Source organism: Oncorhynchus gorbuscha, linkage group LG16 (assembly GCF_021184085.1).
Source record: "Oncorhynchus gorbuscha isolate QuinsamMale2020 ecotype Even-year linkage group LG16, OgorEven_v1.0, whole genome shotgun sequence".
In the NCBI taxonomy this organism is placed as follows: domain Eukaryota; kingdom Metazoa; phylum Chordata; class Actinopteri; order Salmoniformes; family Salmonidae; genus Oncorhynchus; species Oncorhynchus gorbuscha.
This window is the reverse complement of record NC_060188.1, coordinates 26118077-26144955: the sequence shown is the minus strand read 5'-3', so window position 1 is coordinate 26144955 and position 26879 is coordinate 26118077. Positions and strand designations below refer to the sequence as shown.

The window sequence follows — 26879 nt, the reverse complement described above, 5'->3', positions numbered from 1 at the left end:
GAGACCAAAGTGCAGCATGGAAATTGTTCATATATAATGTTCACAAAAAAACACTCAAACAAAACGTCAAACGGAGAAAACGAAAGCGCACAGTTCTGTCAGGGAAACAACCTAAACAGAAAACAATCACCCACAAAACACAGGTGGGAAAAGGCTACCTAAGTATGATTCTCAGTCAGAGACAACGAACGACGACCTGCCTCTGATTGAGAACCATACCAGGCCAAACACATAAACACAACATAGAAAAAAGAACATAGACTACCCACCCCAACTCACGCCCTGACCAAACTAACACAAAGACATAAATAAAGGAACTAAGGTCAGAACGTGACACCATCACGGTTGACAGCTCACAGCTTGTGCCATCAAACCCCTGCAACTCATCCAGAACGCTGCACCTCGCCTGGTGTTCAACCTTCCCAAATCCTCCCATGTCACCCGCTCCTCCGCACACTCCACTGGCTTCCAGTCAAAGGTCGCATCCACTGCAAGACCATGGTACTTACCTACGGAGCAGCAAGAGGAACTGCCCCTCCCTACCGTCAGGCTACGCTCAAACCCTACACCCCAAACCGAGTTGAGGTCTGAACACAACGTCTCAAACCCTACCTCCTTAGAGTATCTCAGATAATCCCACCAATAATTGGGCATAAGATCAACATTGGGCTGCCTGTGTAAACACATCCTAAGGATGTTATAAGTACGTTTCCATTATACCTTATGTCTGTACTGCAATGGAGGTGCTGAAAGACACAATAACAGCGGTGTGGTAAAATAATACATCACTTTATTCCACACTTTTGTTTTTCTTTCCGTTGTTCACTTAGCATTTTGTGTGGATTTTATCTTACCGCTGGACAGACAAAATACGCCTCCGATAGGTCAGAATTCAACATCAAACATCCTAGATATTGACAGAAGGCACAGGTCAGTGCCATACTACCAGGGCTATGGCACAAAGGCAAATCATTTCATGAAATAAGAAATGTAACAACAACAATAACAGTCATACAGTATTAACAATTACAATACACCTTTCGAGGGGTTGGGTTAAATGCGGAAGACACATTTCTGTTGAAGGCATTCAGTTGTACAACTGACTAGGTATCCCCCCTTTCCCTTTCTTTTCCCTCTCCATATGCCAAAACAGATGCACAATTTAGCTTTCAGTTCAGACATGGACAAGCTCTGACCTTCAATAAGTCCTGTGTGGGTGTTTGTGTGATCTTGCTAATGGTGGAACTGTGTGCAACTGGCAATGTAAATTCTCCCTTTTGTGTTCCTTAAGCTCTGAAATGATGTGTCTGTGTGTGTTTGTATATATACACCATGGAACAATTTAATGTGTGGGGTGTACTAAATATCGTATCCTGGCATTTCTGGACGGGGTCTGGCTCTGCAGGGCTGTCCATATTCTTTGAGAGGGGATTTGAGAAGTGTTTTGCTTGGGGGAGGGGTGGTGTTCATGGTGGAGTAGGTGTTTGGGGTCAGGCTGCAGGTTCCCCAGCGTCCCCCTTGGTTTTGGGTTCCTGCCACCAGTCTGCTACGAAGGACTCCTCGTAATCTCCTATCCCCTCAAACTCAGCGTCAGGGGGGGCCGAGGGAGCAGCCACCTCCTCTGGACTCACCACATCCTGCCAAGGAACACAACACTGATTTACAGACATACAACAACACATCTACACTTCAAGATGAGGCTTGATTTCACTTGGCTCAGGGATATATTTCTAGCACATGTTGTCATCGTTCTCGCACTTTCTTTGCCTTTCTCTTGGTTCTTATTTTCTTTCCCTGTGAATCTCTCACTACTAGTACATGCTGTCATTTTCTCTCCCCCCCTTTCTCCTTCTCTGTCCTCCTCCCCCCTCTCAGGTCTAAGCTGAGGCTGTGTGGTTAGCTGGGAGGGGATGACCAGAGAAAAAACGCATGTGGCAGGGCCTCAGAGGCCCGACACTTCCCAGCTACATACCACACTCCACTGTCGGAAAACACAACACCCCTCGCTATCAATCTCAATCCCTTTCTCCATTTCTCTCTCTTCCAGCTACTGACCCTCTTTCAACCTCTATCCATCCCACTCTCTCTACAGTAGTCTTCCTCGGTACATCCCCTGTAGTCCGAATCAGAATCAAAGTAAACACTGTGTTTGACTGCCCCCCCCCCCCCCCCCCCCCGCTCATTTTTCAGTCACCTCCCACAAAACAAAATAGCATACCAGCTACTGTACCCCAAAATTGTTTTGCACATTGGAAATATTCTCAGCAGCCCAGAACCAAATTCTCGCCAGATTTGAAGCAAACCAGCCAATTTATTACAGTTTGTTACTTCTGAGTTTGGTGCTTCTGTCCAGAATTTGTCCTGCACATAAAAACTGGTTTCCTCTGTTACTTCCATCTCCACCCCTTTGCAGGCAAGCCTTACCTCATCATCAGTCTGTAGGTAGTTCAGTGCAAACTCCAGCATTTCCCTCTGCTTGGTCGTTTGGTTAAAGTACCTCAGTGCCTCCTGCGCAACAAACATGGTGCGTAAATATCATTGTTTGACTCAAGGTGCAAGAACACAAAGCTACAGTTCAGAATTGTTTTTAGCGCTAGAAAACTAAACATTTGATGCTGTTTCCCTTTGTTTTAATGCTCATTTCCCCTCCAGTCAGCATATCATGGAGTATCTACAGCACCACTAACTTCATTTGAAATGATCACAGTTTCAAAAAGGCCTATATGTTTCAGGGAGCTTTGTTGGTTTTATTTCATTGACGGCGTTGCAGCTGCTGTAAGTGCTGTACTGGTAGAGCATAACCAAGAACCTATAGGACCTAATCCTTTTCAATTCATTAATCCTTTTTAATTAACCACCTTTGTAGGGAATTGGTGCTATATATATATATATATATATATAGATATAGATATATATATATATATATGTTACAGCTTTACTTTTCTTGTTTTTTGTGTAGAGCTGTGGTGCTCCATAGCATATATTAGTAAGGAAACAACAGCTAGGTCATACCCAAAATCTGAAACTATTACACATCTTGTTTGGAATCAGGTTCAGGAATGAGGTTAAACTGGGTAAGATTCTAGATCAGTGGTATTCAAACTTCTTCAGCCAGAGCCCCATTTTTTCAGCCAACATTTATGGGGATCCCACCCCAAAATCTGTCAATTTTGATTTTTACATCAACAAATAACCTTTAATTCATTTAATTTTCATCTCTTAGCAAAATGAAAAGAAACCAATAAATACATTTACTCAATATTTTTTTCCCCTTTCTCCATTATCTTATCTGCAGTTCCCAGGGTCGCGACCCTGACTTTGAATACACTGTACTAGACGATGGTTCATATTAATCAGAAATGACATGTCAAGTCTTGACAGGGCACATCAGGATGCTGAGTTGGGCGTCAAGGTTATATAAAGTAATCTGGTTTACTCACCGGGCGAGGCAGGAAGTGCGTCTCCTCCAGGCCCCACTGTTCTCGGTAGAAGCGGTAGTACACTATGTTCTGCTGCATCACCTGGTCGTTAGCGTCAAACAGCATGTAGCTGGCCGCACACGGAGCTGCGTTGCGCACGTCGTTCACTGCACAGAGGGAGGGTGGGTCAACTGCATAACAACCTGAATAGTTGCTGTACAATTCTGGTCATGAAATGCAAGTGCAGTAGAGTTTGGAGCTCTATCGAGGTGTGACACTTTCATGTCCTTACGTTTATAGTAGGCAAACTGGAGGTAGTGGTACATGGTAGCCACAAACTTTTCCACGAAGAAACCACCGACGTTGGGCATCAGGTTCTCCTCACACTTCACTTTACACTTCAGAACTTCTGTGTAGAGATCTGGGAGAAAGAGAAAGAGAGGGAGAGAGAGAGAGAGAGAGAGAGAGAGAGAGAGAGAGAGAGAGAGAGAGAGATTATACTGCTATGACCAGAGTCTCTGTCCTCTCAATAGGGACCATGAGTAGATGGGGGTTTGTCAGACACTCACCTGCCAGTGTAGGGTAGAAGTCTTTGTACTCTGTGACCTCATATGACCCTTCGCAGCCTGCCAGGCAGAGGTCGTACATTTTGAGGTACTCCGTAGTGGCCTGCTCCATGTCCCGAGCACTGGCACTGAAATCTCCAGAGTTATACAGTTTCACAGCCTTCAGGAACACAGGCTGGAGTACAGAAAGGACCAATCAAGGTGTTAGAGACACTAGACATGGGCTGAAAGAACAACAGCAAGGGGTCAGAAAGGACAGCACAGTTAGAGACACTAGATATGTGCTGAAGGGACAGGACATAGCACGCAGTTGCAGAACACCAACCAACATTTGAATAGAATTCAAACCTACATTCTATTCTGAGACTTTTTTCTAACAGAGTTGTGAAAAAGTACTTCAGTATGTTTCTCCGCCATTCATGTTTAGATTGAGAAAGCCATGGATAACATACTAACCAACACATATTTTCAATGAATAGTTCTAGTACTATGTTCAGATGGGACAGATGGGCTCTTCAGCAAACAAAGGAAAGGAGGGGTGTGCAACAACATTGAAAAAAATCATGAGAATGGCTTACCAAGAAAAACTTCCAGTGCTCTCAATCCTTTTTATGTCGAGTTAGTCCTTTTGGAGGTTTTTCTTGGACAGCCATTCTCATTAGTTCTAGTATTGTGCCAGGTGACGGGTATCAGAGCTAGTTGTGATGTGTATGGGGGCTGGTTGTGAGCTGACCTCACACTGACCTCGTAGGGACGCTCCTCGTGGTCGATGAGGTACTCGTCCAGCTCAAACAGGGTCTTGTAGTAGTTCATGTTCTTGGAGATAAAGGGGTCTTCTGGGTTCTTCTGGAGGAACGTGTGGGCCGCTGACACGGCCCTCTCTATGTTGTTTAACTGTGGGAGAGAGGAGATACAGAATGTATCATCATTATTGTTATGGGTCATATAGGGTCCAGTAGTCTTGATTGGTTGCTCTTGGCTCTCTGATACTTAGTGTCATCTTTGGATGACTTCTAAAGACACTCTCTCGTTCTAACGAATGCCTAGCTGAAGCAAGGGGTTCTCTACATGCAGCAGGTCTTGCTAACACTAGTTAGTCCTTAGAATAGCATGGCTTCTAACCTCAAATGACCTCACCAACTGCTAAGAGGTGTGCTTCAGCCACTGTCTCAATATGGCTCTAAGGCATGTGCTGAAAGGATTAACTGCCAATCAACACTTTTGTCGGTAAGAAGAATACTGTATGCCTATATTCAAAGATTACTATGTGGTAGCTAAGCCTGGCAATTGTCAAGAACCCATGGTGTATAGATTCAAACTGTGACCTTGGTCTGTCTTATGGAGGAGGGTTTTTGGAATACGGCTGTATATCTGAACAAGTGAAGAAACGGAAGAATGCTCTTAACAGAGCCATAAGATCACCGTTTGGCTGACACACACGCGTGGAACACCTATGAGAACGTCTGGATGTGAATAGCATCGAATAGTCCCCGCAATATGCAACTTTTCGGGAAAGTCGGAACCAATATACACACTCAGTTAGGAAAGCAATTGTTATGCAGGTGAATGAGGACCCAAAAGCGACTTGGCGAAAACAGAGTCTTTATTCCAGAAAAGGAAATAGGCAATACTCCTAGACAAATCGGAGCAGAAAACAAAACATAAAAAACTAATTCCACTCGTAGTGACGAGGACAGACTGGAGACTCGACCATAAACTGTAGGTTGCCTCGGGAAGGCACCGACCGTAGCAGACTCAGACACCTGCTCACACGCAGCATCTGAGGGAAACAAGACACGACAGGGCGAGACAAAGACACAGCACGGCGAACAATATACAAGGATCCGACAGGACAGAAACGGAAAACAAGGGGAGAAATAGGGACTCTAATCAGAGGACAAGATAGGGAACAGGTGTGGAAAGACTAAATGAGTGAGTAGGAGAATGAGGAACAGCTGGGAGCAGGAACGGAACGATAGAGAGAGGAGAGAGAGGGAGGGAGAGAGAGAGGGATAGAAAAAGGGAACGAACCTAATAAGACCAGCAGGGGGAAACGAACAGAAGGGAAAGCATAATGACAAGACAATATAAGACAAAACATGACAGTACCCCCCCACTCACCGAGCGCCTCCTGGCGCACTCGAGGAGGAATCCTGGCGGCAACGGAGGAAATCATCAATCAGCGAACGGTCCAGCACGTCCCGAGACGGAACCCAACTCCTCTCCTCAGGACCGTAACCCTCCCAATCCACTAAGTATTGGTGACCCCGTCCCCGAGAACGCATGTCCATGATCCTACGTACCTTGTAAATAGGTGCGCTCGACAAGGACGGGGGGGGAAGACGAACGGGGGTGCGAAGAAAGGGCTTGACACAGGAGACATGGAAGACAGGATGGACGCGACGAAGATGTCGCGGAAGAAGCAGTCGCACAGCGACAGGATTGACGACCTGGGAGACACGGAACGGACCAATGAACCGCGGAGTCAACTTACGAGACGCTGTCGTAAGGGGAAGGTTACGAGTGGAAAGCCACACTCTCTGGCCGCAACAATACCTAGGACTCTTAATCCTACGTTTATTGGCGGCTCTCACAGTCTGTGCCCTGTAACGGCAAAGTGCAGACCTCACCCTCCTCCAGGTGCGCTCACAACGTTGGACAAACGCTTGAGCGGAGGGAACGCTGGACTCGGCAAGCTGGGATGAGAACAGAGGAGGCTGGTAACCCAGACTACTCTGAAACGGAGATAACCCGGTAGCAGACGAAGGAAGCGAGTTGTGAGCGTATTCTGCCCAGGGGAGCTGTTCTGCCCAAGACGCAGGGTTTCTAAAAGAAAGGCTGCGTAGTATGCGACCAATCGTCTGATTGGCCCTTTCTGCTTGACCGTTAGACTGGGGATGAAACCCGGAAGAGAGACTGACGGACGCACCAATCAAACGACAGAACTCCCTCCAAAACTGTGACGTGAATTGCGGACCTCTGTCTGAAACGGCGTCTAACGGGAGGCCATGAATTCTGAACACATTCTCGATGATGATTTGTGCCGTCTCCTTAGCGGAAGGAAGCTTAGCGAGGGAAATGAAATGTGCCGCCTTAGAGAACCTATCGACAACCGTAAGAATCACAGTCTTCCCCGCAGACAAAGGCAGACCGGTAATGAAGTCTAAGGCGATGTGAGACCATGGTCGAGAAGGAATGGGAAGCGGTCTGAGACGACCGGCAGGAGGAGAGTTACCTGACTTAGTCTGCGCGCAGTCCGAACAAGCAGCCACGAAACGGCGCGTGTCACGCTCCTGATTAGGCCACCAAAAGCGCTGGCGAATAGAAGCAAGAGTACCTCGAACGCCGGGATGACCAGCTAACTTGGCAGAGTGAGCCCACTGAAGAACAGCCAGACGAGTAGAAACAGGAACGAAAAGAAGGGTACTAGGACAAGCGCGCGGCGACGCAGTGTGCGTGAGTGCTTGCTTAACCTGTCTTTCAATTCCCCAGACTGTCAACCCGACAACACGCCCATAAGGAAGAATCCCCTCGGGATCAGTAGAAGCCACAGAAGAACTAAAGAGACGGGATAAGGCATCAGGCTTGGTGTTCTTACTACCTGGACGGTAAGAAATCACAAACTCGAAACGAGCGAAAAACAACGCCCAACGAGCTTGACGTGCATTAAGTCGTTTGGCAGAACGGATGTACTCAAGGTTCTTATGGTCTGTCCAAACGACAAAAGGAACGGTCGCCCCCTCCAACCACTGTCGCCATTCGCCTAGGGCTAAGCGGATGGCGAGCAGTTCGCGGTTACCCACATCATAGTTGCGTTCCGATGGCGACAGGCGATGAGAAAAATAAGCGCAAGGATGAACCTTATCGTCAGACTGGAAGCGCTGGGATAGAATGGCTCCCACGCCTACCTCTGAAGCGTCAACCTCGACAATGAATTGTTTAGTGACGTCAGGAGTAACGAGGATAGGAGCGGACGTAAAACGTTCTTTGAGAAGATCAAAAGCTCCCTGGGCGGAACCGGACCACTTAAAACACGTCTTGACAGAAGTAAGAGCTGTGAGAGGGGCAGCAACTTGACCGAAATTACGAATGAAACGCCGATAGAAATTAGCGAAACCTAGAAAGCGCTGCAACTCGACACGTGACCTTGGAACGGGCCACTCACTGACAGCTTGGACCTTAGCGGGATCCATCTGAATGCCTTCAGCGGAAATAACAGAACCGAGAAAAGTGACGGAGGAGACATGAAAAGAGCACTTCTCAGCCTTCACGTAGAGACAATTCTCTAAAAGGCGCTGGAGTACACGTCGAACGTGCTGAACATGAATCTCGAGTGACGGTGAAAAAATCAGGATATCGTCAAGGTAGACAAAAACAAAGATGTTCAGCATGTCTCTCAGAACATCATTAACTAATGCCTGAAAAACAGCTGGCGCATTGGCGAGACCAAACGGCAGAACCCGGTACTCAAAATGCCCTAACGGAGTGTTAAACGCCGTTTTCCACTCGTCCCCCTCTCTGATGCGCACGAGATGGTAAGCGTTACGAAGGTCCAACTTAGTAAAGCACCTGGCTCCCTGCAGAATCTCGAAGGCTGATGACATAAGGGGAAGCGGATAACGATTCTTAACCGTTATGTCATTCAGCCCTCGATAATCCACGCAGGGGCGCAGAGTACCGTCCTTCTTCTTAACAAAAAAAAACCCCGCCCCGGCAGGGGAGGAAGAAGGCACTACGGTGCCGGCGTCAAGAGACACAGACAAATAATCCTCGAAAGCCTTACGTTCGGGAGCCGACAGAGAGTATAGTCTACCCCGAGGAGGAGTGGTCCCCGGAAGGAGATCAATACTACAATCATACGACCGGTGAGGAGGAAGGGAGTTGGCTCTGGACCGACTGAAGACCGTGCGCAGATCATGATATTCCTCCGGCACTCCTGTCAAATCGCCAGGTTCCTCCTGAGAAGTGGGGACAGAAGAAACGGGAGGGATAGCAGACATTAAACACTTCACATGACAAGAAACGTTCCAAGATAGGATAGAATTACTAGACCAATTAATAGAAGGATTATGACATACTAGCCAGGGATGACCCAAAACAACAGGTGTAAAAGGTGAACGAAAAATCAAAAAGGAAATAGTCTCACTGTGGTTACCAGATACTGTGAGGGTTAAAGGTAGTGTCTCATATCTGATACTGGGGAGATGACTACCATCTAAGGCGAACATGGGCGTAGGCTTCTCTAACTGTCTGAAAGGAATGTCATGTTTCCGAGCCCATACTTCGTCCATAAAACAACCCTCAGCCCCAGAGTCTATCAAGGCACTGCATGTAGCACCCGAACCGGTCCAGCATAGATGGACCGACATAGTTGTACAGGATCTTGATGGAGAGACCTGAGTAGTAGCGCTCACCAGTAGCCCTCCGCTTACTGATGAGCTCTGGCTTTTACTGGACATGAATTGACAAAATGTCCAGCAAGTCCGCAATAGAGGCACAGGCGGTTGGTGATCCACCGTTCCCTCTCCTTAGTCGAGATGCGAATACCTCCCAGCTGCATGGGCTCAGTCTCTGAGCCAGAGGAGGGAGATGGTTGCGATGCGGAGCGGGGAAACACCGTTAACGCGAGCTCTCTTCCACGAGCTTGGTGACGAAGATCTACCCGTCGTTCTATGCGGATGGCGAGAGCAATCAAAGAGTCCACACTGGAAGGAACCTCCCGGGAGAGAATCTCATCTTTAACCTCTGAGTGGAGTCCCTCCAGAAAACGAGCGAGCAGCGCCGGCTCGTTCCAGTCACTAGAGGCAGCAAGAGTGCGAAACTCTATAGAGTAATCCGTTATGGATCGATCACCTTGACATAGGGAAGCCAGGGCCCTAGAAGCCTCCCTACCAAAAACTGAACGATCAAAAACCCGAATCATCTCCTCTTTAAAGTTCTGGTAATTGTTAGAACAATCAGCCCTTGCCTCCCAGATAGCTGTGCCCCACTCTCGAGCCCGGCCAGTAAGGAGTGATATGACGTAAGCAACCCGAGCTCTCTCTCTAGAGTAAGTGTTGGGTTGGAGAGAGAACACAATATCACACTGGGTGAGAAAGGAGCGGCACTCCGTGGGCTGCCCGGAGTAACAAGGTGGGTTATTAACCCTAGGTTCCGGAGGCTCGGCAGGCCAGGAAGTAACAGGTGGCACGAGACGAAGACTCTGGAACTGTCCAGAGAGGTCGGAAACCTGAGCGGCCAGGTTCTCCACGGCATGACGAGCAGCAGACAATTCCTGCTCGTGTCTGCCGAGCATGGCTCCTTGGATCTCGACGGCAGTGTTACGAGCATCTGTAGTCGCTGGGTCCATTCTTTGGTCGGATCCTTCTGTTATGCAGGTGAATGAGGACCCAAAAGCGACTTGGCGAAAACAGAGGCTTTATTCCAGAAAAGGAAATAGGCAATACTCCTAGACAAATCGGAGCAGAAAACAAAACATAAAAAACTAATTCCACTCGTAGTGACGAGGACAGACTGGAGACTCGACCATAAACTGTAGGTTGCCTCGGGAAGGCACCGACCGTAGCAGACTCAGACACCTGCTCACACGCAGCATCTGAGGGAAACAAGACACGACAGGGCGAGACAAAGACACAGCACGGCGAACAATATACAAGGATCCGACAGGACAGAAACGGAAAACAAGGGGAGAAATAGGGACTCTAATCAGAGGACAAGATAGGGAACAGGTGTGGAAAGACTAAATGAGTGAGTAGGAGAATGAGGAACAGCTGGGAGCAGGAACGGAACGATAGAGAGAGGAGAGAGAGGGAGGGAGAGAGAGAGGGATAGAAAAAGGGAACGAACCTAATAAGACCAGCAGGGGGAAACGAACAGAAGGGAAAGCATAATGACAAGACAATATAAGACAAAACATGACAGCAATAGGCTAGCTAGCTTTTTCAAACAGAAATGTGCATCTTGCAGCACTAATTCCAAAAGGTTTTGGGACACTGTAAAGTCCATGGAGAAAAAGAGCACCTCCTCCCAGGTTCCCACTGCACTGAGGCTGGGAAACACTGTCATCACCAATAAATCCACGATAATCGAGAATTTTAATAAGCATTTCTCTATGGCTGGCCATGCTTCCCCCACCCCCCCTCTCCCTAAAATTATCCGCCGCCATGGTTGCTACCCCTATTACTAGTCTGTTCAACCTCTCTATCGTATTGTCTGAGATTCCTAAAGATTGGAAAGCGGCCGCGGTCATCCCCCTCTTCAAAGGGGGACCCAAACTGTTACGGACCTACAGTTGAAGTCGGAAGTTTACATATACCTTAGCCAAATATATTTAAACTCTGTTTTTCACAATTCCTGACATTTAATCCTAGTAAAAATTCCCTGTCTTAGGTCAGTTAGGATCACATCATTAAGAATGTGAAATGTCAGCTTTTTCAGCTTTTATTTCTTTCATCACATTCCCAGTGGGTCAGAAGTTTACATACACTCAATTAGTATTTGGTAGCATTACCTTTAAATAGTTTAGCTTGGGACAAACGTTTTGGGTAGCCTTCCACAAGCTTCCCACAATAAGCTGGGTGAATCTCGGCCCATTCCTCCTGACAGAGCTTGTGTAACTGAGTCAGGTTTGTAGGCCTCCTTGCTCGCACATGCTTTTTCAGTTCTCCCCACACATTTTCTATAGGATTGAGATCAGGGCCTTGTGATGGCCACTCGTATACCTTGACTTTGTTGTCCTTAAGCCATTTTGCAATAACTTTGGAAGTATGCTTGGGGACATTGTCCATTTGGCAGACCCATTTGGGACCCAGATTTAACTTCCCGACTGATGTCTTGAGATATTGCTTCAATATATCCACATAATTCTGCTTCCTCATGATGCCGTCTGAAGTGCACCAGACCCTGCTGCAGCAAAGCACCCCCACAACATGATGCTGCCACCCCCGTGCTTCACGTTTGGGATGGTGTTCTTTGTCTTGCAAGCCTCCCCCTTTTTCCTCCAAACATAACGATGGTCATTATGGCCAAACTGTTCTACTTTTATCTCATCGGGCCAGAGGACATTTCTCCAAAAAGTACAATCTTTGTCCCCATGTGCAGTTTCAAGCCGTAGTCTGGCTTTTTTATGGCGGTTTTGGAGCAGTGGCTTCTTCCTTGCTGAGCGGCCTTACAGGTTGTGTCGATATAGCACTCATTTTACTGTGGATATAGATACTTTTGTACCTGTTTCCTCCAACATCTTCACAAGGTCCTTTGCTGTTGTTCTGGGATTGATTAGCACTTTTCGCACCAAAGTACGTTCATCTCTAAGAGACAGAACGCTTCTTGAGCGGTATGATGGCTGGGTGGTCCTATGGTGTTTATACTTGCATACTATTGTTTGTATAGATGAGAGTGGTACCTTTACACCTCCATTTGACTCAAATGATGTCAATTAGCCCATCAAAAGCTTCTAAAACCATGACATAATTTTCTGGAATTTTCCAAGCTGTTTAAAGGCTCAGTCAATATGTAAACTTCTGACCCACTGGAATTGAGATACAGTGAATGATAAGTGAAATAATCTGTCTGTAAACAATTGTTGGAAAAAATACTTGTGTCATGCACAAAGTTGATGTCCTAACCGACTTGCCAAAACTATAGTTTGTTAACAAGAAATTTGTGGAGTGGTTGAAAAATGAGTTTTAATGACTCCAACCTAAGTGTATGTAAACTTCTGACTTCAACTGTATATCCATCCTGCCCTGCCTTTCTAAACTCTTTGAAAGCCAAGTGAACAAACAGATCACCGACCATTTAGAATCCCACAGTACCTTCTCCGCTATGCAATCCGGTTTCCGAGCTGGTTACAGATGCACCTCAGCCACGCTTCAACGATATCATAACCATCATCGATTAAAATACACTACTGTGCAGCTGTCTTCATCGACCAGACCAAGGCTTTCGACTCTGCCAATCATTGTATTCTTATCGGCAGACTCAACAGCCTTGGTTTCTCTAATGACTGCCTCGCATGCCTCACTAACTACTTCTCAGATAGAATTCAATGTGTCAAATCGGAGGGCCTGTTGTCCGGACCTCTGGCAGTCTCTATGGGGGTGCCACAGGGTTCAATTCTCGGGCCGACTCTTTTCTCTGTATATATCAATAATGTCGCTCTTGCTGCAGGTGATTCTTTGATCCACCTCTACACAGACAACAACATTCTGTATACATCTGGCCCTTCTTTGAACACTGTGATAACAAACCTCCAAACACGCTTCAATGCCATACAACACTCCTTCCGTGACCTCCAACTCCCCTTTAATGCTAGTAAAACGAAATGCATGCTCTTCAACCGATCGCTGACCGCACCCGCCTGCCTAACAAGCATCACTACTCTGGACGGTTCGGACTTAGAATATTGGACAACTATAAATACCTAGGTGTCTGGCTAGACTGTAAACTCTCCTTCCAGACTCATATTAAGCATCTCCAATCCAAAATTAAATCTAGAATTGGCTTCCTATTTCGCAACAAAGCCTCCCTCACTCATGCTGCCAAACATACCCTCATAAAACTGACTATCCTACCCATCCTTGACTTCTGCAATGTCAATTACAAAATAGCCTCCAACACTCTACTCAGCAAATTGGATGCAGTCTATCACAGTGTCATCCTTTATGTCACCAAAGCCCCATATACCACCCACCACTGCGACCTGTATGCTCTCGTTGGCTGGTCCTTGCTACATATTCACCTCCAAACCCACTGGCTCCAGGTCATAAGTCTTTGCTTGGTAAAGCTTTGCCTTGTCTCAGCTCACTGGTAACCATAGCAATGCCCACCCTTAGCACACGCTCCAGCAGGTATATTTCACTGGTTATCACCAAAGCCAACACCTTCTTTGGCCGCCTTTCCTTCCAGTTCTCTGCTGCCTATGACTGGAACGAATTGCAAAAATCACTGAAGTTGGAAAATTATTTCAAGCATCTGTCACGACATCCACCGAAGTCGGTCCCTCTCCTTGTTCGGGCGGCGTTCGGCGGTCGACGTCACCGGCTTTCTAGCCACCACCGACCCGCTTTTCATTTTCCATTTGTTCTGTCTTTGTCTTATCACACCTGGCTTCACTCACCAATCACATGTTTATTATTTAACCCTCTGTTCCCCATGTTTTATTTGTGAGTGATTGTTATTTGTTACGTGGATTATTGTCAGGCGTTGCACTTTTGATTTAGACCGTGTTTTTGGCTCTTGTATGTGTTATGTGCTGTGATTTGGTAACCGGTATTAAAGTGCGCCTGTTTATTATACTCCGCTCTCCTGCACTTGACTTCACCTCCCATATCACATAATCACTCACCTCAAGAATGGAGTCAGCAGGAGCGGACGCCATCCCAGTTGCAGTGGAGGAGTGCATTCAGCAGCACACAAGCATGTTGCAATGTCTAGGCACAGCCATGGATCGCATGCTGCAGACTATGGATCGTTGGGAGAGAGGAGGAGGTTTTTCAGTGCTTCCACCTGCTCCACTACAACAGGTCCCATTGTCCACCCCTCTTTCACCTGGTCCCAGCGGTATTCGACTCGCGCTCCCGAGGGAGTATAATGACGGCTGCCGGATAACAGATATTTCTACTACAGCTGGAGCTCTACCTGGCTACCGTCCACCCGGCTCCTTCGGGGCATGAGAGTGTGTCCGCCCTCGTCTCCTGCCTCTCAGGCAAAGCCCTGGAGTGTGCCAACGCCGTATGTAGTGAAGGAGACGCGGCGTTGGACCGTTACGCAGAGTTCACCCACCACTTTTGGGCAGTGTTCGACCACACGCCTGAGGGTCAAGCGGTGGGTGAACGTCTGTTCCACCTAAGGCAGGGGACGAGGAGTGCGCAGGATTTCGCTTTGGACTTACGGACTCTGGCCGCCAGCGCGGGGATGGAACGACAGGGCCCTGATCGATCACTACAGGTCTGCGCGAGGAGGTCCGTCGGGAGTTGGCCTGCCGAGACACCACCCTCACATTGGATGAGCTGGTGGACCTGTCCATCCAGCTGGACAAGCTGCTGACTGCCCGCGGACATCCGGATTGGGACCTGTCAGTTCCATCCCCCAGGACCTCCGCTCTGACGCCCATGGAGCTGGGAGGTGCTGCACTTAGGGCGACCGGAGGAGGAGCCATTCCCTGCACCATCTGTGGCCGCAGAGGGAATAATGCTAGTCGGTGCTGGGGGGGTTCCTCAGGGAGTCGAGGCAGCAGGCAGGGCACTATAGTGTCACCCCAGGTTAGTTGGCACCAGGCTCACCCAGAGCTCCCTGTTGCTCCCATGTATGTGTTTATTTCATTTCCTGAGTTTTCCCCACATTCCCTGCATAAGGCTCTAGTAGTTTCAGGTGCAGCTGGGATTTATTTTTGACCGTTTATTTGCTCATAGTTTAGGGATTCCCCTTGTTCCTGTGGATATGCCATTCCCTGTGCACACCCTAGATAGTCGACCATTAGGGTGAGGGCTGATTAGGGAGGCCACCGCTCCACTTGACATGGTTACAGAGGAGGGTCACAAGGAGAGAATCATTCTCTTCCTTATTGATTCTCCTGTGTTTCCCATGGTGCTGGGCCTACCCTGGTTGGCCTGTCATGACCCCACTATTTTGTGGCAACAGAGGGCTTTCAAGGGGTGGTCACGAGAGTGCTCAGGGAGGTGTGTGAGGGTTTCCATCGGTGCGATAACGGTGAAAAGTCCAGACCAGGTCTCCACCCTGCGCATTCCCTCAGAATATGCCGATTTGGCTCTCGTCTTCTGTAAGAAGAGGGCGACTAAATTACCACCTCATCGACGGGGCGATTGTGCGATAAATCTCCTGGTAGACGCAGCACTTCCCAGGAGTCACATGTATCCTCTGTCACAGAAGGAAATGGAAACATATGTCTCCGAATCCCTGGAGCAGCACTACACTTTACCTGCTTCCTCGAGTTTCTTTTTTGTGAAGATGAATGGGGGTCTGCGGCCGTCTATTGACTTTTGAGAGATCAATCAGATCAATGCACGGGGCGCAATTCTTTACAAAAATTGGATCTCAGGAGCGCTTACAACCTGGTGTGTATCCAGGAGGGGTATGAGTGGAAGACGGCATTTAGTACCACCTCAGGGCACTATGAGTACCTCGTCATGCCGTACGGGTTGATGAATGCTCCATCAGTCTTCCAGGCCTTTGTTGAAGAGATTTTCCGTGACCTGCATGAGCAGGGTCTATTGGTGTATATCGACGACATTCTGATATACTCCGCTACACTCGCCGAGCATGTGTACCTGGTGCGCAGAGTGCTTGGTCGACTATTGGAGCATGACCTGTACGTCAAGGCTGAGAAATGTCTGTTCTTCCAACAGTTCGACTCCTTCTTAGGGTACCGTATTTCCATGTCAGGGGTGGAGATGGAGAGCGACTGCATTTCAGCCGTGCGTAATTGGTCGACTCCCACCACGGTAAAGGAAGTGCAGCAGTTTCTGGGGTTTGCCAACTACTACCGGAGGTTTATCCGGGGTTTTGGTCAGGTAGCAGCTCCCATTACCTCACTGCTGAAAGGGGGACCGGTGTGGCTACAGTGGTCGGCTGAGGCGAACAGGGCTTTTGGTCACCTGAAGGCTCTGTTTACCTCGGCTCCCGTGCTGGCTCATCCGGATCCCTCTTTGGCGTTCATAGTGGAGGTGGACACCACCAAAGCTCCGCCCCTGTGCTTTCTTTTTGAAGTAGCTCAGCCTGGCGGAGCGAAACTATGATGTGGGGGACCGGGAGCTGTTGGCTGTTGTCAAGGCTCTGAAGGCATGGAGACATTGGCTTGAGGGGGCTAAAAACCCTTTTCTCATCTGGACTGACCACCGCATTCTGGAGTACATCAGGGTGGCGAGGAGACTGAACCCTCGCCAGGCAAGGTGGGCTATGTTCTTTACCCGTTTTGTTTTCACTCTATTCTACAGACCAGGTTCCCAGAACGCTAAGGCAGACGCACTGTCCCGGATGTATGACACATAGTATGGGATCACACTCCCATACTTCCGGCCTCTTGCCTGGTGGCACCGGTGGTGTGAGAGCTGGACGCGGACATCGAGCGGGCGTTACGCACAGAGCCCACTCCCCCCAGTGTCCAGCTGGGCGCCTGTACGTTCCGTCTGCTGTCCGCGACCGTCTGATCTATTGGGCTCACACGTCACCCTCCTCTGGTCATCCTGGCATCGGTCGGACGGTGCGTTGCCTTATTGGGAAGTACTGGTGGCCCACCTTGGCCAAGGACATGAGGGTTTATGTTTCCTCCTGCTCGGTGTGTGCCCAGTGCAAGGCTCCCAGGCACCTGCCCAGAGGGAAATTACAACCCCTACCCGTTCCACAACGGCTGTTGTCGGTGGACTTGTCGGTGGACTATCTGACTATCTCCCTCACAGGGCAACACCATGATCCTGGTCATTGTGGATCGGTTTTCTAAGTCCTGCCGTCTCCTCCCTTTGCCCGGTCTCCCTACGGCCCTATAGACTGCGGAGGCCCTGTTCACACACGTCATCCGGCACTACGGGATGCCTGAGGACATAGTCTCTGATCGGGGTCCCCAGTTCACGTCCAGGGTCTGGAGAGCGTTCAAGGAACGTCTGGGGGTCTCGGTCAGCCTTACCTCAGGTTTTCACCCTGAGAGTAACGGGGAGGTGGAGAGAGTAAATCACGATGTGGGTAGGTTTCTGTGGGCATATTGCCAGGACCGGGTGAGTGGGTGACGTTCATCCCCTGGGCAGAGATGGCCCAAAACTCACTCCGCCACTCCTCCACTAACCTCTCTCCTTTCCAGTGCGTACTGGGCTATCAGCCGGTTCTGGCACCGTGGCATCAGAGCCAGATCGAGGCTCCTGTGGTGGACGAATGGTTAACGTGCTCAGAGAAGACCTGGGACGCCGCCCATGTGCACCTACAACGGGCCGTGGGTCGGCAAAAACAAAAAGCAAGCGCCGACCATCACCGCAGCGAGGCCCCGGTGTTCGCACCAGGGGACAGGGTCTGACTCTCGACCCAAAACCTGCCCCTCCGCCTGCCCTGTCGGAAGCTGGGTCCGCGGTTTGTGGGGCCATTTAAATTCCGGAGGAGACTGAACAAGGAATGTTATAGATTACAGTTTCCCCCAGATTACCGTATTAATCCCTCGTTCCATGTGTCTCTCCTCAGGCCGGTGGTGGCTGGTCCGCTCCAGGAAGCTGAGGTGCAGGAGGTTCCTCCGCCTCCACTGGACATCTAGGGGGCCCCAGCGTATGCTGTTCAAGCCATCCTGGACTCGAGGCGTCGGGCGAGGGGCCTTCATTACCTTGTTGTGTGGGAGGGGTACGGAGAGATGCTGGGTGCCGGTGCAGGACGTCCTGGGCCCTTCGATGCTGCGGGATTTCCACCTTCTCCATCCAGATCGCCCTGCGCCTTGTTCTCCGGGTCGTCCCCGAGGTCAGTGTCAATGCGCTGCTGGAGCTGCGCATCAAGGGGGGGTACTGTCACGACTTCCGCCGAAGTCGGTCCCTCTCCTTGTTTGGGCGGCGTTTGGCGGTCAACGTCACCGGCTTTCTAGTCACCGCCGATCCACTTTTCAATTTCCAATTGTTCAGTCTTTGTCTTATCACACCTGGCTTCACTCACCAATCACGTGTTTATTATTTAACCCTCTGTTCCCCATGTTGTATTTGTGAGTGATTGTTATTTGTTACGTGGATTATTTGTCAGGCGTTGCACTTTTGATTTAGACCGTGTTTTTGGCACTTGTATGTGTTATGTGCTGTGATTTGGTAACCGGTATTAAAGTGCGCCTGTTTATTTTACTCCGCTCTCCTGCACTTGACTTCGCCTCCCATATACACGCATTACAGCATCAGCTGTCAGAGCAGCTTACCGGCTGCAGCTGTACACAACCCATCTGTAAATAGCCCATCCAACCAACTACCTACCTCAACCCATATTTGTTTTTGTTTTTCTGCTCTTTTGCACACCAGTATTTCTACTTGCACATCTTTCTTTTGATCTGCACATTTTTCTACTGTGTTATTGACTGTATGTTTGTTTATCCCAGGTGTAATTCTGTGCTGTTGTTTCTGTCCTACTGCTTTTGCTTTATCTTGACCAGGTCGCAGTTGTAAATTAGAATTTGTTCTCAACTGGCCTACCTGGTTAAATAAATAAATGACTTAAATGTAAATGTAAATGAAATAAAAAATAAAATAAAAATCGTGACAGATGCTGCGAGCATCCAGAGGTGATGACCTGAGAAGATGCTTTCCAATGGAGGATTGGGCTTGCCTGAGGAAAGATTCCAATTATAACACTCACGTGTGCGCACAGGCCGCAGAAATGGTTGCACACATATATTGTATGCACATTCCAATGGCACGAGTGTTTGGCTTACTTTCACTTCAAAAGTAAATCCTCTTTATTTTGCCACGGGGAACACTGTTGATTTGCCTGCATGGTATTCTGCATCATAGCCCTACGTGTGGTGTTCGCTTTGGTAGAAAATAATAAGACGACTGTTCTTATTGGGGGACCGTTTAACGGGGCGCTGTTATAGAGAGACGTGGCATGTGTGTTCAACTACTGAGTTTGTAGCATTCTCAACAGGTGGGCTGAGGAAAGTCTGGGAAAAACTTGATTGTTTCACGCTTGTGTCACAGTCTTGCTCATGGAAAACAAGCTACTATCTGATATTTCATTCGAAGTATCAGGCTATGACAGTGGCCTATTAAACATTAGTTACTCATATTGTGTAATAGGTGTGCCAGGACAGGTTGTTACAATTATATGATAATAAAAGAATTAAGAATTTATTCCACATATGCTAAGATTATTACAAATAGGCCTATTATCTACTAAAGGGAAAAACCACTGTGACCATGTCGACCGTTATTTGTAAACCGTTATTTGGATATCTTACCCTAAATGTATTTCATGTCCACCCATTCAGCAGAATAACTCTTTGATCTCACCTGGTAGTAAGCATATTGTATGTACCGGTAGGGTACCCTCTTCTCAAAGGCTTCCAGAACATCCCTCTTTGGGTAGGCTACTGTAAACACTGGAAATGTTGTTTTGCACTTTTTAAGGCACGAAGCTCGGAGTAAGAAATGCTGCATGATGCGGAGACTGCAGTCCGCGAAGAGGGTATCATTGTCCCGACTGACAGTGCTACAGTTCTGGCTGCAAAACGCTTCGCTGTCTTTCAGGAGCCGGTGAAGACGCAAACTCAATTCCATGTACTTGATGCTGTCCCTCCAGTTCTGCGCTCCATACTGTTCTAGAGCATGTCCATAAGCAGATTCAAGTGGCATTAGATCGTTATGTGGGAAACTCTTGAAGCTATATTTCTCATACTGGGCTTCGACCAGAAGCGGAGCGACCAAAACTACACAGAAACAAAATGAAAACCGGGTTTCTTTAACGTTTGTAGGTGCCATTATGTTTATTCTCTATCATGCCCTCCGTTTCTCCAACCAAACACGAATTTCCCCAGGGTTTTCTTCACCAGTGAATGGTCATGTCTGTTTGCACGTACAGAGCCTTGGCCAGGCTCGGAGAGACGGAGAGGAGGGGAAAGAAAAGTCAGGGTTCCTCTGCAATAGTTTCACAGGGAGTCAGTCGGAGGCAGTGATTTCGGGCTTAGATTAGCCCCTGGGTCATAACGCCCTCATGATTTTGGTTAAATGACATTGACCAAGTTACTGGAAAATACAACAAAACTTTTGTTTTGCATTTTGATGGGCCGATGGTAGCCCCTACATTATTTAAAAAAAAGTTTTTATATATATATATATACATGGAGGAAATACATATGTGGAGGAATTGAACACACTGTAAAATATGTAAATATAGCATATGTATGACTGTGTGGTGGTCTAATAAGGAATATGCTATTATTTCCATATTTAAACATCTAAAGCAAATACATTTCCACAGATTGGACACCTCTTCGTTGTTGTTTTCTGCATGGGTAGGTTTGTTGGATCTACGAACATTCCAGCAAGCATGTTGGAACATCGCATGCCAGATGAGATGGTCATGAGAGGGACGTGCTTTTTTACATTTTTAACAGTGAACATATGAGCAGAAAATTGACATAGGCCATTGTAAATGTTAGATAAATAACAAATCATATTTAAATAGAGAAGTAGACCAAAGGTTGGAATTTAGGACCTGCGAGAACATAATTCTGGGCCTTTCTTTTCGGATGGGCGCCTCCCCGTTAAATGAGCTTCTCTATAGAAGCGGGTAGGGTATTCCCACACAGTGCAAATAACTTCCAATCACCGTCTGTGTTCGATGGGCATTCAAATAATAATGCTTTGTAAATAGTATAGCACTGACGTTATTACATAGTAGGCTGTGCTTTAGGTCGGCTTCCTCTGGTTTGCGCTCGAGTCAGATACCTAGGCCTATTATATGTGGCCGAGGGCTACTTTACACGTTTACAGAATTCCTCTAAAGAGGAGGGGGTGAATTGGATGCCACACACCTCCCCCTTCTGAACGAGCAGAAGCTACGTCCGCACTTCTCTCTTTCTGCATCTATAGACGGTAGCCAACGGAGAAGTCACGGCGAAATCATCCGTCTGTTTTTCATACTTTAACAAAACACCAGGGAATACGTTTATAATGGAGTCAATATTTGCGTTAATATTGCTCTGTGTAACTGGAACCCATGTAAGCAGTAGCCCGGGCCCGTTAGAAGATGTGGTTATTGATCGGTATGACATTCCAAGAGTTTGTCCCAGAGAAGTGCAAACGGGAGATTTCGTTCGTTATCATTACAACGGTACCTTCACCGACGGCAAAAAGTTCGATTCAAGGTAAGCTACGACGCACGACTCGCTTGTATAGGTCTATTGACATAGTGCAGAAGAGCATCAAAGCAGGGCAAGCCTATCTGATTCCTGTGCAAATACATTCTGTGCTGGCTGGAGGACATTTTCGTTTAACTATGGTCTCACGCAGTTGGCCTGTTGCAGACGTGTCCTACCTCTAAATTTACAGCCCCTCTAAGCAACCATTTTGAAACTTTGTATCGAAGATCCTGCGCTTCATAGATACATTGTAACTTTGTCCCTGCGCTGTGCATTTTTGCACAGATACATTGTAACTGCCGTGTGCGTTGGCTGCCGTGTGCGTTGGTGTCATGCGCATCCTCGAACGAGGCCTATGTAGCGATCAGCACAATATCGTTCAATGGTGTTTACTACTACGACATGCCACGCACACTCAATGCAAAGACGAACAGCTGAATTCAGTTGGTTGATAGGCTGGGTGAGGCTTTTTCTTAAAATGCCTGTTTAGTTGTTTTACGATGGCCTACTTTTGTGTTTTGTTAATTACTTATTTTATTATTTGCACACAACCCATTCAGATATGGTTAGATACATGGTTTACAACCAGTTAAAATGAATATAAATAGTCTAATATAATAATAGGAATAGAACAGAATAACTTGACTAGACACCGCCTACCATTGAAAGAAATATAATCTTTGTAATCTTGAGGAATGTCTCTTCTATTCTTTCCATCTAACCTCTCTTCTACCCATCCCCCCTTTCAGTCATGAACGTGGTGCACCCTTCAGTGGGCAGGTGGGACTGGGGCGTCTCATCACTGGTCTGGACAGGGGAGTTCAGGGCATGTGTGTCAATGAGCGCAGAAAAGTTACCGTCCCCCCACACCTTGCCTATGGAAGCATAGGAGCAGGTAACAACTCAATTCACTCTCTTATATGACCTTTACAGTTTACATAGGGCCTGGCGCCAGATGGTGTGCCCTGTACAAATTCCACAAATAGTTATCCTATGATGCTGGCCCCAGTCGTATATTCCAGTGTCACACAATGAATTCCCAACCTGTCTCTCTCTCTCTCTCCTAGGTGATGTGATCCCTGCTGACACTGTGTTGGTGTTTGACGTGGTTCTGCTCGACATCTGGAACACAGAAGACAAGGTCCAGACACGGAGCCTCAGCAAACCTGAGAGCTGCAAGCGCCTCGTAGAGGCTACTGACTTCATCCGTTATCACTACAACGGCACCCTGCTGAACGGCGTGCCCTTCGACTCCAGGTGGGGTCCATATCTACTCTCAGTCATGCTGTGTGTGTGTGTGTGTGTGTGTGTGTGTGTGTGTGTGTGTGTGTGTGTGTGTGTGTGTGTGTGTGTGTGTGTGTGTGTGTGTGTGTGTGTGTGTGTGTTAACCCGTTCTGTCCATGTCTCTTTCAGCCACTCTAGGAACGGCACCTATGACACTTACGTGGGCATGGGCTACCTCATTAAGGGCATGGATGAGGGTCTAATCGGCATGTGTGTGGGAGAGACACGCACCATCATCATCCCACCCTTCCTGGCCTATGAGGAGAAGGGATATGGTAAGTACTAGTAACCACTGTTTATAATCCCTAGCCTATGAAGAGAAGGGACATGGTAACTACTAGTAACCGAAAGGTTGCAAGATCGAATCCCCGAGCTGACAAGGCAAAAATCTCTTGTTCTGCCCCTGAACAAGGCAGTTAACCCACTGTTCCTAGGCCGCCAATGAAAATAAGAATTTGTTCTTAACCGACTTGCCTAGTTAAATGCAGGTGAAATATAAATTACAGATTAAAAACAATGTTGTGGACCACCCCCTCAGAGGAAGTAAGATTTGCATTGGGCTGTGTACAGATAATATAATTGACTCTAAGCACCCATCCTTCTCTTCCAGGCACTGTGATTCCATCCCAGGCCACCCTGGTGTTTGAGGTCTTCATGATTGACCTGTTCAACCCTAAGGATGACATCGCCGTGGTGGTCAAGGAGGTGCCTAAGAGCTGCACCCGTAAAACAGTGGTGGGAGACTACATTCGTTACCACTACAACGGCACCTTCCAGGACGGCTCTGGCTTTGACACCAGGTAGGAACGGGTTTAATACATCTACTGTCAAACCAAGACTTGTGTGAGTGAAAGGGCGCATTGTAAAGACTGACTCTAATTTGCATTTGCTATGTTTCCTCTTCCTGCAGCTACCAGCGCAACAGCACATACAACACCTACATTGGCATGGGCTATGTGATCCAGGGCATGGACAAGGCCCTCCAGGGGTTGTGTATTGGAGAGAAGAGGCGTGTCATCCTTCCTCCTCACATGGCCTATGGGGAGAAGGGAACTGGTGAGTATGTGGCTCTGTGGCATTGGCCAAAGGTTTTGGGGTGGGAGGAGTCAGAGTAGCATTTACATGTCTTACTGTCCAATGGCCACGCCGAGTCTTGTCCCTGCTCCTATTCAAATTCCCTTCTTCTCTTTTTTTCTCTCCTCCTCCCCCACTCTAGGAGACCTCATCCCTGGCTCGGCCGTGCTGGTCTTCGACATCCACGTTATCGACTTCCACAACCCTAAGGACCTCGTTGAGATCAAGGTGACCAGCAAGCCCGAGAAGTGCAACCTGACCAGTGAGGTGGACGACCTGATCCAGTACCGTTACAACTGCTCCCTGATGGACGGCACCCTGCTCTACTCCTCGTGAGTAGGAGCGCCTCCTGTCCATCGCACCGCCATACTGCAACGCCACACTGCAACGCCTGATCCAGTCATGTAATCTAATCACCCCTGGCTACTTGTCTGACTGATATCACTAGGACTCCACGCCAACAGACAGGAAGACTTGTCAGCTACTTATGTTGTGTAGAACGGAAAATATATGATACAGAATATAACCAAGACATAGAAACCAGACATATCTATAACTATATACTGTATCTTACATATTATATACATCTTACAACGTAGAAAGTATAGGGCTACATACTTAATTCCTACTGACTGATAGCACGTTGGAGCTTTGGCGGGGCCTTAATCAATATCTCCCTCCTCTTCCAGGGACCACTATGAGAATGCCCCCATCACCACCCTGGGAGCCAACAAAGTGATTGAGGGTCTAGACGAGGGCCTGAGGGGCATGTGTGTGGGAGAGAAGAGAGTGGTGATCGTCCCACCCCACCTGGGACATGGAGAAAATGGAGGTGAGGGAATGAACTAGTCATGATCACTTTCATCTTGAAACCCAGAACCAAATCCTGCGTGGCGATATCTTGCGTTTGGACATTTCATTATTCCGACACTGTTTCTATGTCTCTCATCATGCTCTCCCCTCTATGTCCCTGCAGCCAAGGGCGTTCCCAGCAGTGCCGTGCTGCACTTTGAGCTGGAGCTGTTGGACCTGCAGAAGGGAGTGCCTGACGGCTACATGTTTGTGTGGCTGGGGGACAGCCCAGATCCCCTGTTCCCTGCCATGGACCTCAACAAAGATCTATCTGTCCCTCTCGAGGAGGTAAGATAACACACGCCAGACATTTAGCATGATCCATCAATCAAAGTCAGGATTCACCCAATAAATTCTGCCCTTTGCTTGGTAAGGCACTGGTAACATCCTTGTGTAGGTCAGGACAACAAGTCAGGTGATCATCTAAAACTGCAATTATTCTTTAAACGATGTAGCTCTTGAAAGGACAACTCTCATATTTCTCTCTGCTCTCCCTCTCTCCAGTTCACAGCCTTCATAAACATCCAGGTGGCAGAGGGCACAGGTCGCCTGAGGCCAGGGATGGATGCTGACGGCATCATCAAGGACATGTTCAACAACCAGGACCGCAACAGTGATGGCAAGATAGTGGCTGAGGAGCTCAAACTGAAGGTGGAGGAGGATTCTGACAAGGCCAGACATGAGGAGCTGTGAGGGGGTACAGTCGAGCCGGGCAGAGGGGTGCGGGGACGGAGAGAGACACAACAGACTGACAGACAGAATCTATGCAATTAGGGGGTTACCAACTAGTGGAGCTCTTAAATACATTTTATTATGTAGAAAACACAGAAGGTTGGTGGCATCTTAATTGGGGAGGACAGGCTCATAATAATGGCTGGAACGGACGAAGTTGAATGGTATCAAATTCATGGTTTGATTCCATTCCATTTGCTCCGTTCCAGCCATTATTATGAGCCGTTCTCCCCTGAGCAGCTTCCACTGGTTGAAAATAACCCAAAATGGTCCATACTTATTTAAATGAAGGACTGCTTCCATGTGTTGTAAATTGCCTTATGAAAATGTGGTTCATCTATACTTTTTTATAAATAACTTATTCTGCAGTCTTGCATCATTATGTTTTCAAAAAATGTTTGACTCAGACACATTTAGCTAAAAGCACTTTCATTGAACTACCTTGTCAGCCATTTGGGGTGGTCCTTCTTCCCAGGATGCAATGCAGTTGGCTTCAAAATGGCTGATAGGAATAAATGGCTGTCTCCCACCCCTCCCCTTCTTCCCAGACATGAAAATGATGTTAAGACTGTAGGTTGTATATTTTAAGAGTGGCTATTTTGTACAATACAAGATTTTTTAAGTGCCTTGCATTGTAGAATATACATCACATAATAAACAACATCTGTTTTTCTAATAAAAACCTATAAAAAATGCATTGTTTCCCGTGTTTTGGATCCATGTCCACTGTCTAGGGATTGTGTAGGCTGGGAATAACATTAATATATAGTTCCCTGGGAATGGCATCATTAGTGATTACAAAATTAGATTTTGGCATGTTTTACAAAAAGGAAATAGACCTAGATGAAGTGAAACAAGGGTTCAGTGGCCACATTTTATTTACAGTTGTGGAGAGGTTATCCTGTTCTGCCTACGTATCTCATACAGGTGAAAAATACAATCTAGTGACACAATGTAGCAAACACACTGTCCCCTCAAAATACAATGTAGCGAACACACTGTCCCCACACACGTCTCAAGGGAAATGTATGACAGGATTCTTGGGTACTGTACCTGTGACATCGCCATTTAATATGAATGGATTTCCACTTCAAATCTTTAAACATGTAACTGGGTGAAAATGTTATA

The 26879-nt window shown here is 47.6% G+C and overlaps 2 protein-coding genes across 2 annotated transcripts; one reads left to right on the top strand and one right to left on the bottom strand.

Moving 5' to 3' along the window:
* Window positions 1–770: 770 nt before the first annotated feature.
* On the bottom strand, window positions 771–20572 carry LOC123999876 (endoplasmic reticulum protein SC65-like). Its single transcript, XM_046305883.1, has 7 exons — window positions 19960–20572; window positions 4730–4879; window positions 3989–4160; window positions 3712–3840; window positions 3441–3586; window positions 2425–2508; window positions 771–1637 (listed from the first exon to the last, which is right to left on the bottom strand). The coding sequence occupies exons 1-7, from the start codon at window positions 20425–20427 to the stop codon at window positions 1491–1493; spliced, it is 1296 nt and encodes a 431-aa protein (XP_046161839.1). The 5' UTR covers window positions 20428–20572; the 3' UTR covers window positions 771–1490.
* A 712-nt stretch (window positions 20573–21284) lies between these two features.
* LOC124000569 (peptidyl-prolyl cis-trans isomerase FKBP10-like) lies at window positions 21285–26446 on the top strand. The gene is made up of 10 exons (XM_046307046.1): window positions 21285–21815; window positions 22559–22704; window positions 22877–23066; window positions 23223–23368; window positions 23704–23893; window positions 24004–24149; window positions 24310–24499; window positions 24857–24999; window positions 25144–25307; window positions 25524–26446. The coding sequence occupies exons 1-10, from the start codon at window positions 21622–21624 to the stop codon at window positions 25710–25712; spliced, it is 1698 nt and encodes a 565-aa protein (XP_046163002.1). The 5' UTR covers window positions 21285–21621; the 3' UTR covers window positions 25713–26446.
* Window positions 26447–26879: the final 433 nt, after the last annotated feature.

What these genes read in the sequence shown, in the direction of transcription:
- LOC123999876 (XM_046305883.1), bottom strand. Translation starts at nt 20,427, where the DNA reads ATGGCACCTACAAACGTTAAAGAAACCCGGTTTTCATTTTGTTTCTGT. An exon ending in TACAATATGCTTACTACCAG is followed by an intron (nt 4,880 to 19,959) that starts GTGAGATCAAAG and finishes TCTCTCCCACAG; the next exon opens with TTAAACAACATAGAGAGGGC. An exon ending in CCAGTTTGCCTACTATAAAC is followed by an intron (nt 3,587 to 3,711) that starts GTAAGGACATGA and finishes CCCTCTGTGCAG; the next exon opens with TGAACGACGTGCGCAACGCA.
- LOC124000569 (XM_046307046.1), top strand. Translation starts at nt 21,622, where the DNA reads ATGGAGTCAATATTTGCGTTAATATTGCTCTGTGTAACTGGAACCCAT. An exon ending in GGCGTGCCCTTCGACTCCAG is followed by an intron (nt 23,067 to 23,222) that starts GTGGGGTCCATA and finishes TGTCTCTTTCAG; the next exon opens with CCACTCTAGGAACGGCACCT. An exon ending in GGCTCTGGCTTTGACACCAG is followed by an intron (nt 23,894 to 24,003) that starts GTAGGAACGGGT and finishes CTCTTCCTGCAG; the next exon opens with CTACCAGCGCAACAGCACAT.